General features: G+C 34.0%; 2 protein-coding genes across 2 annotated transcripts in view; one reads left to right on the plus strand and one right to left on the minus strand.

Moving 5' to 3' along the window:
- The window catches only part of LOC128217565 (proprotein convertase subtilisin/kexin type 5-like), a 29,638-nt gene extending 29,243 nt beyond the window's left edge, over positions 1-395 (minus strand). Inside the window, exon 1 of the mRNA XM_052924776.1 lies at positions 318-395. Coding sequence (XP_052780736.1) covers positions 318-374 — 57 coding nt within the window. The 5' untranslated portion in view covers positions 375-395. The remainder of the gene's footprint in view (positions 1-317) is intronic.
- Positions 396-471: 76 nt separating this feature from the next.
- On the plus strand, positions 472-10,780 carry LOC128216486 (uncharacterized). The gene is made up of 9 exons (XM_052923063.1): positions 472-944; positions 2,939-2,962; positions 4,846-4,961; positions 5,078-5,383; positions 5,605-5,688; positions 6,078-6,122; positions 6,230-6,301; positions 7,018-7,169; positions 8,312-10,780. Exons 1-8 carry the CDS (start codon positions 485-487, stop codon positions 7,165-7,167), a joined length of 1,257 nt encoding a protein of 418 aa, XP_052779023.1. The 5' UTR covers positions 472-484; the 3' UTR covers positions 7,168-7,169; positions 8,312-10,780.
- Positions 10,781-12,883: the final 2,103 nt, after the last annotated feature.

Here is a 12,883-nt window from a genome sequence, read left to right on the forward strand (position 1 = left end):
TTATATAACTTAAAACTGCAAACAGGAGAAGAAAAGGTCTTTGCGAATATAATATTCGATCATATCCCACATAGTAAGTACGTTTATACTTTTTAATGAATAAGAATAGCCCTATAGTGTTTAGTTCTTTCCGTTAATCACTACTTGCATGTTCTGTATTTTGTTTAAATAAATCGAACTCATGGAAAGTAAACGTAATCCCCATATTCGATTACTTCACCCATCGATTGATCTAAAACCATTTAATATGTTACTGAAAATATCTCTTAAAATCAACATTTATTTCATTTTTTTAAATAATATTTGTATAAACTTACGAAATTAGATGCTGAAACACATAAACAGAAGAGAATGACAGAAATATCCAAACCCATGATTGCACAACTAAAATAACGGGTCAAATGATTTTTTTGAAAATGTACATTGCTTTCAATAGAGTATACGCATGCGCTGTAGAATGTATACCTGAAGCTTTATTTCCAATATGGCATCAAATGAGTTACCAAGGGAATATGAAGAATTAAGGAGCGCACCGGATCTTCCGTTCGGCAAGAACTATCATATATTTGTTTGTTACACACGTGAAAACTTAAATGAAGTTTGTATAATTGTTGAAAATTTGGAGAAGGAGGGATACAGGTGTTGCTATTATGAAAGGGATTTTACAGCTGGGCAGTCAGTACTTGAAAACACGGACCAGGCGATGAACAAAAGTCTTCATATGCTAGTTATTCTCTCAGAAGATTTGTCAACCCAACCGTTTGTTATTCATGAAATTCAAGAAGCTCGACATAAGAGTATAAGTGATGGTTACTCAATTATTCCAATTAAAATTGAGCCATGTACGGTCCCGGAATGTCTGAAATCGATAACGTGGATTGAGGCTTCTGACGATGATGTCAATTGTATGCATGACAAAATCATCGACGCCGTTGTTCGGAATGGTGATTATATGCAGATTGATATATATATATATATATATATATATATATATATATATATATATATATATATATATATATATATATTATTGGTTTGTTTTGCTTTTGTTGCATTTCGTTTCTTAAAAAAGTTAAGGCACGCGTTAATGTTATGCAAAGCATGTCCCGTCTTCTAATCGATATGGTAAATATTGTGCATGCAAGCATATATATTTAATGCACTGATCTCGGTCGATAAAGGCACATTAAGATTTATAACTGCATGAATGTTATTGGAGAAATAGGCATTGATAAGGTTAAAGAACTAGCCATTTAATATCTATGTTAGTATAATATTACAAAGTTTAATGCATAAAGGCTTCGATTATACACATGTCTTAAAACCAGTCAATGAATTTGATTTACATAACGTTTTCAATGCTGTTAATTAAATATTTAAACTCGTATTTCAAAATTCGCCCAAATTTATCGACTAAGCAGAGGATCGTATTGTCTCACTGTAGCCAGGCACATTATGCTATATTAAACGCAGTCTTGCGAATTTAGTAAATTTGTCAATTCTGGCGAATTTTGACCGAAACAGTTTGAAAATTTGTTACATAATTTTAAATATTACTAAAGGTAAACGTAGGGGCACATTCTGCTTTATGTCCGTTGCGATTAGTCTTGTTTGTAGGAACATTATGAAATGTTTGTGGCGATTAAATGTTTCGTTTATCAATTGTTTCTAGACGATAACAAAACGAAAGGTCTTCGCATAGCGTTCGTCAACTGGCGTAAGAGGTCGCAAGTTATAAGGTCATGATCAGCTAATTTGCTTATCAAGCGATCGAGGAAGACCCAATGACGAATCTTTGCGATAGTTTGCGAATTTGTACGAACTGTAGCAAATAATTACGTACTAAAGCTGATTGATCCGCAATTTCATGCCGAATGTAAACGAATTGTATTGATTGGATGACGTTCAGAAGACGAAACGAATACGCTTTCATATGAATCATTACGAAGGGTAACTGCGACATACGAATCCACATTAATCATAACGCATCTAAATATCTTGAGTAGACTAAAGAGTATTTCAACAGTTTTGTATAGTTCTTTAACTTCATATGTAAATGAAGGAGGCTAAATATTAATATTATTAGTAATTCCCTGTGAAAATCTGGTTCCACAGAAGCAGCCTTTCTCCATCTCGCTCTAGATGTTTCTCCTCTTCCCGTTGGCATACTTTGCACTTACAAAATATAGAAAGAGACTACATAATCAAACAGATGTAACAAATTTTCAAACAGTTTCGGTCAAAAATCGCAAGAATTTACAATTTTACCAAAGTCGTCGGACTTCGTTTAATGGATTTGCCTATGTGTGAGGAAGCTTTTTAAAGTTCTAAGCTTTTTAAATACACATGTTGAATTGAGTATTCTAATTTTGGTGATAACACCAATTTGATCACAAAATTGACCAAAATTTTTAATGACTAAAATTTAAAAATCGACATATTGTACTTGATATATGAAATATGTTGGTGTAAGTAAGTATGATAACATCCCTTAGCACTGTAAAATCTTCACATATTTGTAATGTCAATATCATTTGAACGCATTTTTACATGAGCTCATAATAGGTAATTTAGTTCCCTGTTGTTTCCGATGTAGTATTTATTTGGTTCCTACTCATTTTGCAGCTTCACTTATATCAATCGTTTTAGTTAAATAAATTTAGACAGATGATTATATTTAATAGGGTAAATAAGCTTTGAACTTCTCTGTTTTTGCTGACCATTCCAAGGCGACTAAGCCTACATGATGCTGAAAACGATAGAACTTTACGTTTTGCAGTACGTAGTATGTGATTTAAGATTACTGTGTGATTGTCTTTTGTTGTTGTGCTAGTGTGCCAATAAAGAAGGCCACAGTTATGATAAGGGGCTAGTCCATGTATAAAGCGTTCATGTTATTATGTATGGGGAATAAAAAGTACACCCTTTTGTTTTTCAGATATAGCGTCGGGACTTAAGTATCGTAAGTAACGCTCGTTTCTCTTTTCTTTTTCACTAAACTTTTCAGAAGGAAACAAAACCATAATATCAATTCGAGTTGTTTTTATTCTTAAATGTTCGGATACAATCATGGTAACTTAAGTTTAAGTCCCAGTTTGTTTAGCGGATGATGACTTCTCTTAAACTTTTGACGTTTTTAACCAAAAGGATGATAAATGCATTGATCGCAATTACGAGATGCAACAAAAACGAAAGTATAATATTAATATACCGTGCAAATCCTTATTATGAAATTTGCATAACACATGACTTTCTTTATGTCAAATATTCAATGTTGCCTTATGCACTTAGAAGTTATTGGTTTTAATATTTTTTTAATCATACTTACTCTGTTATTTTCATTAAATATTTGCATTGAAAGTGACGGTAAATTTGGAAGGTAGTTGATAGTTGGGTATTCGAATATTCAGCTACAGCTAGTTGCCAGATAGGGATTCGCATATTTAACTACCAGCTAATTGCCAGTTAGTAGTTAGGGATTTAGATTTGGTCTTTTCATGGTAAAAAGGTACGAACAGTTATTGAATTTTATTCATGTACATATATGTATCTACGTTACAAAGAATGTTTTAAATCACTTGTATTCACACATACGCCAGTCGGATATTCGACCATTACTTTTCGATTATTCGCGAATATTCAACTATCAACCAGTTGGTAGTTGGAGATTCAGATTGTTTTCTTTTTATGGTTAAAAGGTATACATGTAAATAAATCAAACAGTAAATGTACTTTCATTTATGCACAAATATGTATTTGCGCAACAAACACTGTTTTTAACAACTATTTTTCATACATTCACCCGTCAGATATTCGACCATTTACAGTCGGTTATTCGCGTATATTCAACTACTTATTAAGAAGATGCATATGTGTAGTTCATAGTTGAATATTCGCGAATAATCGACTGGAAATGGTCGAATATCCGACTGGCGTATGTGGGAATAATAGTGATTAAAACAGTGTTTGTTACGAAGATACATATGTGTAATGAATAAAAATACAATAACTGTTTGATGTTTTTTTTTTAAATTACAAGTGTACCTTTTCACCACACAAAGAAAAAAAATCTGAATCCCCAACTACCCACCAGATTGTGAAGGATATTCGCGAATAACCAACTGGAAATAGTTGAGTAGCTTAATATCAACATCAACATCTCGAATCCTCAACTGCCAACTAGCTGGTAGTTGAATATTCGAATCCCCAACTACCAACTACCATCCAACTTCCGTCATGAATTGAAAGCTAAATTACATTCAACTGAAGAAATGGGAGGTTATTACACAACACGTATTGACACATTAAATAGGCGAGTTTTCACTAAACAATATTGATAAAAATATACATTTGAAAATGTTATTTGTAAATGTCTAGTATTTCTCTTGTTATTTCTCTATTGCTCAGGTACTGTTTGAAAAGCACTTTGCTCTGCCAACTCTACTTCATTAAAGATTTATCAACATATAGTGAGTCAATGGTCGAATTAGGGATTCTCTTGGTACTTCCCATCCATTTCTGTTTAATAAAGCATCGTGTGAACCTCGTTTTTTTTCAAACATTAAGTGAGACGTCACCATAGTTAAAAACGCACTTTTAGCTTATATGAAATCTTTATAAGAACTCGGACTTTCAGTTAAGTTCCATTTGCAATCTCATTGTTCATTTATAAACATTTTTTGGCCTAAATTGTGGGGGGGGGGGGTGTTTGTGTGGATTAATGTTGTTACTAAATTATATTACAACCGTCTGGTAACATGTTATATATATTGTAATGTGTGATTGACCTTTTGAATTGTTACCAACACGCAAAACTGGGTTGTGTTTCATTTCATTGGAAAAAAGCAAGCAATGGAGAAACAAGCTTTTTCTTCTGCAATCCTGGTAAAACGTTTGCAATGTCACTCCCCAGATTTCGTTTGGAAATCGATCCTATGAAGCTTTTGCAAAACGAACTGCAGGTAAATACTTCTATATATTTCACTTTTCGGGTATGGAGTATGATATTTTTGCCAAAAAGGGCATATATATATTTTAAATTATATTTTAATTTTACATATTGTCTCTACATTTTCAGCTTACGATGGAGGATAAAAATGATATAGAAACCATATTAAATGGTTCTTTTCTGATGAAGAACATGCATATTATCGTCTACTTTACTCGAATAACACTTCTCGTGTGTGCATCATCTATACCTCTGATTATAGCAGTTTTGATGCTGTTGATGGTAACCACATTGGGCAGAAATGCGGAAGATGCTGCTAGAGGCTCTGCAGTGGTTTTTTACACGTTCATTTGCAGTGTTCTGCTAATGTTGGCATTGCCCCTTGCATTTGGAGCTTGCAAAAAGTTCGGAGGTTTTGAAAACGTTATTAAAAAGGTAAGCGATATTGTAATATTAAACAATGCGTATATTTCTCTTTTGGTAATGCATTTATCAAACACGTAAAGAATATACATATACCAACGTGTTTTCGCACATGACACACATTTTATATCTGATCGAATACAAGAATTGAGGTGGGAATTAAAATCTTTATCCAACTTGCAGTTGAATGTTAAAGGGTTTTATATTCTGTAAATCGAGATAAATCTTTTTAGGGAAAGGAGGCGATACAAAGACGACTATGGAAAATCAATCGACGATACAAGACGTCTCATTTGTTTGTGTTATTTCAACACAACGTATCTTTTTGATATACGGGCAATATCGTGCAAGTTGTACGTTAAAATGTAAAGCTTAAACTACAGTCAAAATTTTGTACTTTTATAGCACAGATTTATTGATAATGCGTCATTATTTCTTAAACTATGTCGCAACATGTTGAATGTAATCCGTATTGTGCTGTGCTTTGTCGCAATTACTCACCAGTTCCTTTTTTACGATGAGAACGAATTTATAAGCCATAGCATTCGTTACCAAATAGGTGTTACAAGGCTTTAATAATATCTCTAATTTATTGTAGCCACAAGATATCAATGATAAAAGGAAAATTGTTTGCAATAAGTGTGTGTTTTTTCCTGTTGAATATCACCGTCTCTGTAAAATTAAATATGCCCTTAACCAGGATCAGACACGGTGTATTAAAATCATCAAATACAACACCAAACCTTGTAGGGTACGTATGTACTTGTAATACATGCTTATTGTAGAAGATATTTAATGTTGTAATTATACTTAACTATGGTGCTTATTGCAGAATCTGATTTTAAAAACTCATTTCAGACGTATTTACTAAGGCGCTGTGAAAAGAATGAAAAGTTGAAAGACAAACTTGATGCAAGTCTTCCGATAGAGGTAGCGTGCTCATTATTAGTAAATATTCACGTTTGCCCGTCACATGAGACACTTAGGAATGTTTTCTAAATGTTGGCTTTTTATAAGAAATTTCAAACAATCGCCTGTAATTCAGTTTTAAATGGTTATACTCAACACTCAGTTAAGATCATCTGTAAATATTTTGTAAAACGTTTTGTTATAAATGGACTGAAACGCCCAGAAATACGCAAAGAAAATTGAAAAACATTGCTTAGATGAAGGTAAGATAACCATAACCGTAAGAACAAGTCAATCATGTTTTAAGATTATAAGTCTATCACTTCTAAAAAATGATGTCCTTTATGCGGACATATTGGTTAAGGTGATACTGTACAAAATTTGAGTAGTAAATGTTTCCGTTGTATATTTTAAGGTGTCTGATCGCATCATTTGCCTCTTGTATTGTAATTTCTTCATCTAGCTCATTAAACATTGGGTCATCAACAGGTAACTCTTGGTCACAGAAATGTTCACTCTCGTCATCGGTTACAATGTTTATTTCGTCGACCAAATTGAAATAGTCGTAAAATTCATTTCTCAATGATTGTCCTTTTGATGATTTTTTTCATACAAAAATACTTCTAGAACTCTTTCGGTTTCTTTGTTTCAGGGCTTCAATTGGTCTCATTTTTTAAAATGTTTAACGTTTCTTTTTACGCTTTATCAACAGTTTATAAAGCCGTTTTTTGTTTTAGGAAGCTATCGACGTACTCTTTGACAATTTTCTGAGGAACGACATTCAAAGTGTTGACCGAATAGTATGGCCAACACGGCCAACACGGCATTTTCTGAAAAACGGAGCACAGTGCTTATGTATGCAAATAGAACAATATTTATCTCACTAAAGGTAAGATTTTGGCATTTGACAATACATGCTTAAGGGTTGGTAGGCACTGCATTGGTAATCCTTTACACGTGTATATAACCCACATTATAGTTTTGATCATGTTCAGCACATATATAAGTTATTCGGCTCACCCGATAAACTCCTCCGCCTTGCCAGATTAAACTTCCTCCATCCACGGCACTTACCTATCATTCTCTATATATAGATATATTTTGCCGAAAAGCATTAGTAACCCTTCAGAAAATTGAATAAGATTAGGTTTGGATTTACAAAATTCTATTCAAATGAGTAAATGCCAGTTGTTGTCTGGTGTTTATTTATACAAGTGAGTAAAATAACTCAATTTCAACAAAGTTTGAAGCTACACTTTCACAAACATACCATTTTTTCAACTTTTTATTTTTTTGTCTTGGACAGGGCAAATTTTTGCTGATATATCTGTAAACCAAAGATATAAGATTGCTGACAAAAAAATCAGATCATAGATTTTCATATTACAGTTCGAAATTTAATGTTATGGCTTAAACCGTTACTAACGGTTTAAGAAAAATGCATAAATCACCATTTTTTTAAACTTAAATATAAAAATCTGCGATCTAATTTCTTTTCAGCAGTCTAATATTTCCATGGATTCTCGCAGAAATTGGCTCGTTCCAAGACAAAAAATAAAAAAAGTTGTCAAAACGTTCAATCTGTGAGAGTGCAGCTTTAAGATAAAACTATGAGCGGGATAATAGTCATCACATTTCTGTTAGTCTTATTTCAAAACCACAAATTATTTGTATTAATGTCAGTTTTGAGATTGCTGGTCGATGTCTTGAAGTAGACCATTCTGAATAGCATGGTGTCTTCCACGAATAACGAACACAATTCAGACTGCACAGCTGTCATAGAGGCATATTCGCTAGATTTCATGAAATAGTTTGGCCCTTTGTTGAAATGAAGTCGTTAGGTGGACTGTTTTGTGTTTTATCCTTTATTAAACTAAATAGAGCCACACATTAGGGCCTCTCAAGCTTGGTGGTGTAATCGAGAAGCTCAGAAATGTTATCAACACCAGCATCAACATGAATAAGTTGCAACCAATTTCATTACTCGTCCCAACATTAGTCGTTCCCTTCCATTTATGTTTCTTTTTCCAGCATCAAGTCAAAGTATACGTTCAGCAGTAGGAAGAGTTCTCGTATATGTTGTAGTTGGTGACAATATATATGAGCTGCTGGGGTAGACGTTGTCACGTGTAAACCGCTTTTGGATATAGTAACCATTGATACGCGCCAAACGGTAACCATGTGTTGATTTTCAATATAGTTTTTCGGAAATTAAAATAAGAACATAATTCAAACAAATAATTTTTCATAAAAGATTAACAACTATTTACTTTGTACGTGTTACAAACAGCTGAAAACAAGTATTTTCACGATTTTAATAGTATGTAAAATGTAAACGTAATATGTGTTTCTAGTGTTATGCTTTGTGTTAGGTCATGCTTTTGTTAAAAATGTTTGTGTTAACTGTAACCAGTTTCATAATTTCAGCGTTTCAGGTGTTTTTACATCTGCTATTTGAAATATGCAACTGTGTCTGTAACTTTTTGTCAATAGCAACAAATTAAACTGTTGCTAATTTACTGTTTTACTGTTTTATTGTTTCTTTGTATTTTTTTAGCAGCCTGTCAAATGTTTTGATACAGAACTATTTCAAGTCCGAAGTAATTAGTTTGAGCTGAATTGTCCGTCTTTTTGAAGTATTTTCTGTTTTTCTATTGGCTAAATTTATGTAATGCATGACCGGGTCTCACATTATAAGGAATCTGATTTGTCGGAGCTCGGAATTGTCGCAAATTGTGTTGTCTTTGGACAAAAGTGTTACTCATGCAAGCCATACACGTGTCACAGCTCTTGTTGGATGATACATCTAGTAAATATAAGCTGCACATACTGTAAACACAATACATATGGTATTAAAGAGTACTTACTGTCTTGGTGCAACGAACAGCTCGCGCATATCGGAAGTTAATATATGAATTGCCCTGCGTGTCTGAAAACCGAACCGGGTGTAGACATAGTAAAATGACATGACCGACAATACGATATGATTTTGTTACATCTAACCTTTGACACACTTGTAAGACGCTTACACGGAGATGACAGTCGCAACTGGCACTTTGACGTCTGTCCAGCCTGATTACAAACTCGCGCAACTAAATGATCGTGTACTGATTACATAATTAATTCGAATTTTATCATTTTCAAGCATTTAAAAACAAATCTGAAATATTTAAAGAGTATTGACGAAATTGTTATGTTCTTTTATTTGATTTGTAAGGGTAAATTCGTTGGTGTGTATTAAAAGGAAACCTTTCCTTTTCATTTCGCTTTTTTTTTGCATTTTAAGTTGTTGTTTTTTTACTTTCTGTGAATTTCACCATTCAACCCATATGAGATCTTTAAAACATTGACAAAACTGCGTTTCCTAACATTTTTAGAAGAAAAACTTTATTAATGCAATAAATAGGCATGTATATAAGTTAAGGACACTGCAGCACTTGGTGTTTTTGCATAAAATGAATTCATATTATTCGTGTATTTATGATGTGTTTGTGGTGTAAGTATTTGTGTGTGTGGTGTAAGTTTGTTTTTGGTGTTTTTTGTGTATGTGGGATAAATATGTTTTTGTTTATAGCACATTGTCGATTTGGCCCTTGCCTTGTGCCCATAAACAGGGTTTATTTTTGAATTTCGACTACTGGGCTTGTACCTGTATTTTTCGTTGTATAATTGTAAGTTTATATCAGTTGTATCATTTAATACCTTTGTATGTTTTATCTTTCTGTTTGTTTGATTTTTGTTAGAATTTTAGTTTTATTAAGTTTGGAATCGAACAGATCACATTATTAGATGAAAGCTATTAAAAATAAAGCTACCATACTCAAACAATCGATTATTGTCTTCATGATTATTTTCAACGCAAACTTTATAAAAATTTTAGATCACCGAATATATAATGATACCTTTTCAGACTTACAAGTCATTCATAAGCGCCCGTCGTTGTCGACTGAATATGATTCATTGGTTCGGTCATTAAAGAGACACATTAAAACAATATATAACTCCTATACAGTCTAAACCTTTCCGGAGGAAAAAGGTCACTCATATGCGACATTGAACGTAATTAAACATCGTCTCCATACATTCTGCGCATGTCGCTTCGCAACTGCACGATCAGTATAACCATCTGTCGTACATTTCATATCGCATAAATTTAATGTTCTACGTTCTTTATGACTTGTAAATATCGCTTGCCATGTTGAATCCCGGCTCAATCGTATTCAAGAAAATCCATTGGCTCGAATAAACGGAACTGCAGAAATTACATAAAACGTGAGAGGATCGTGTCTACAGTCCAACAGTTAACTTATGCGTATGGCATTTTGCAGTTCTAAATAAGGCTTCGCATTTTTCTGGATAAGGATCTAAATTAAATCTGAACAGCACGAACATTTTTAGATTTAAGAAAAAGGAGCAGTGTACTAATGACGTACCTAAATTTGCGAGGTAATTTTCAACCCGTATATCAACAACATATACTATCGTGAATCCGCCCTACGGTTAAACGAAAAGAATGGTGATGCTAATGTTGTATTCATGTTTTATAATATTATGTATTATTGTTGTTGAATGGGTCTTAGATGTACAAAGACATTGATGTGATGTGTGTGTACTAATGTCTATTATTGAAAATGGCTTTAAAACACAACTTAAGCAAATGTCTTCGATTTCTTTGATACGAACCTCCTTCAGCAGTCTCTACAATGTACGACCTACCGTCAGCGTCAACTATTTCCCTTACAGTAGCTGGTACCAATTTGATACCTTGTCTAATGTTTATAGCTTCATATTTTGATAGTATTTTAAACTGTTATATTGACCTATCATAGTACGATTTTGACAGTGAGTTTTTTTCTCCATGTTTGCTTTGTTTTTGTCGTGATATTTTGGTTGTAGGCGATAGTACATGACCAGGTTGTTGTGTGCTATAACAGCCTTAATCTTTTGCAAGGCAGTATCATGTTCCGCATTCCAGCAGAATAAAATGTCATCTCTGTTTTATTTGGTGCGAAATGTTGCAAATGCCGCAAACCGTCATTTATTGCTTTGGACCTGTTCGGGTCAGTTTTACGTCCATGTGGCGTCAGTAAATCCTCAAAGAATGGAATTTCAGTCTTTCCAATATCCGTTTTTTTTCAGCATTTAATTTAATACGCTTGTCTCGACATTTTTCATGGACATGATTCCATATGGTAAGCGTAAAAACGGTACTAAAAAGATGGAGTGTTGAATACCGTCAAGTGAGATGATTTCACTCAGTTTCATTGACCAGTACCTGTTTCTGGCAACCACTTTTGAATATGCTGTCTCTCCTGTAAGATCTTGTAAAATGTAGTCTAGTAACGTTGAGTTATAGTGCGGTCTGAGGATCGCACCTTTAAGGTCTTTCGGATTTTGTTTTGCATAGCAAACGGAATACGTCGCGCGGGGTGTATGACAGGTTTAGCGTCGGTTTCAGATTCACCTGGTAGCTTATCAACCAAGTCTATATACCTTTGTATTTTGACAGCACTTGTTATGTTGTGTATGTTTCGGTGTTTGATTGCATTGAATGCAAGAACTTAAGCATGTTCTGTTTAAGACATGTACCGAAACCGAATATCGGGCTTGATCTTGTATCAATGAAAAACTCAGCATGATGTGTTACTGTTATGTGTGATTTTCTTCAACCTTGATTTCAGACCTGATGCCGGATGTATCTGGTTTGTTGATTTTAAGTGGACCTCTTACCCTGGTTTCGTGTATATGTTCTTTGATATGACATTGACTTGGGATCCCGAATCTAGCTTGAAATTACCTGGAATTTCTTTCGGTTCAATAACAACATTCGCAAATGCTTGCAATCCATTTCGTTCAACGTTGATAGAATCTACGAAATATTGATATGTGAAATCTGTATCTGAATTGCTCTCACTGTAACATTGGCCAAGAAATAAATTATTTATCTCAAATGTGAGTTTCTTTCCACGTTTCTTGGCTCTGTATACCGCACTGGAGTGGTTTAGTTTTTGGCAGTTAAGTCACGTTTTCCCCTTTGCTGGACAGATTGTTTGATACCTAATTTGATTATCGCAGTTTGGACATCTCCTATTCTTGGGGCTCCCCGTGCGACTAGGCTTTGTTGGTTGATGGGTTATAACAGGTAACTGTTGTTGATGTTTTTGAGTCCATTTCTACCAATGTAATTTACGGTTTGGTGTTTGTCGCCTTTTTTCAATGTGTCGTATCTGTGATTGACTAAGTGCTTAGGTTCTACCTATGTCCATTGCATTTTGTAGAGTTGGGGCTGTACCTTTTATTGATGAGTTTATCTCGGGCCTTGGATGACTTTACTACAAAAAATGGCCTTGCACCATTTCGTCAACAGTCTTTGATCTGAAGTTAGAGATCGGAAACTCTCATCTGGGTTTTGAGTGCATGACTTGAAAAATCGGTTGTATATTGCGTTTCTGGACTAGCTTACGCTCTATCACCTGTTTATGTCCAAGTTCAGTATATTTGACGACATTTGTCCCCGGTCCAAAGCATAAAATAGATAAACTTGATTTCCTCCTCCTGGTCATAAAGTGGTCCACTCGACAAAAAGTCAGTGTGCCTGGAATT

The sequence above is a fragment of the Mya arenaria genome, chromosome 14 (genome assembly GCF_026914265.1).
Source record: "Mya arenaria isolate MELC-2E11 chromosome 14, ASM2691426v1".
NCBI lineage: Eukaryota > Metazoa > Mollusca > Bivalvia > Myida > Myidae > Mya > Mya arenaria.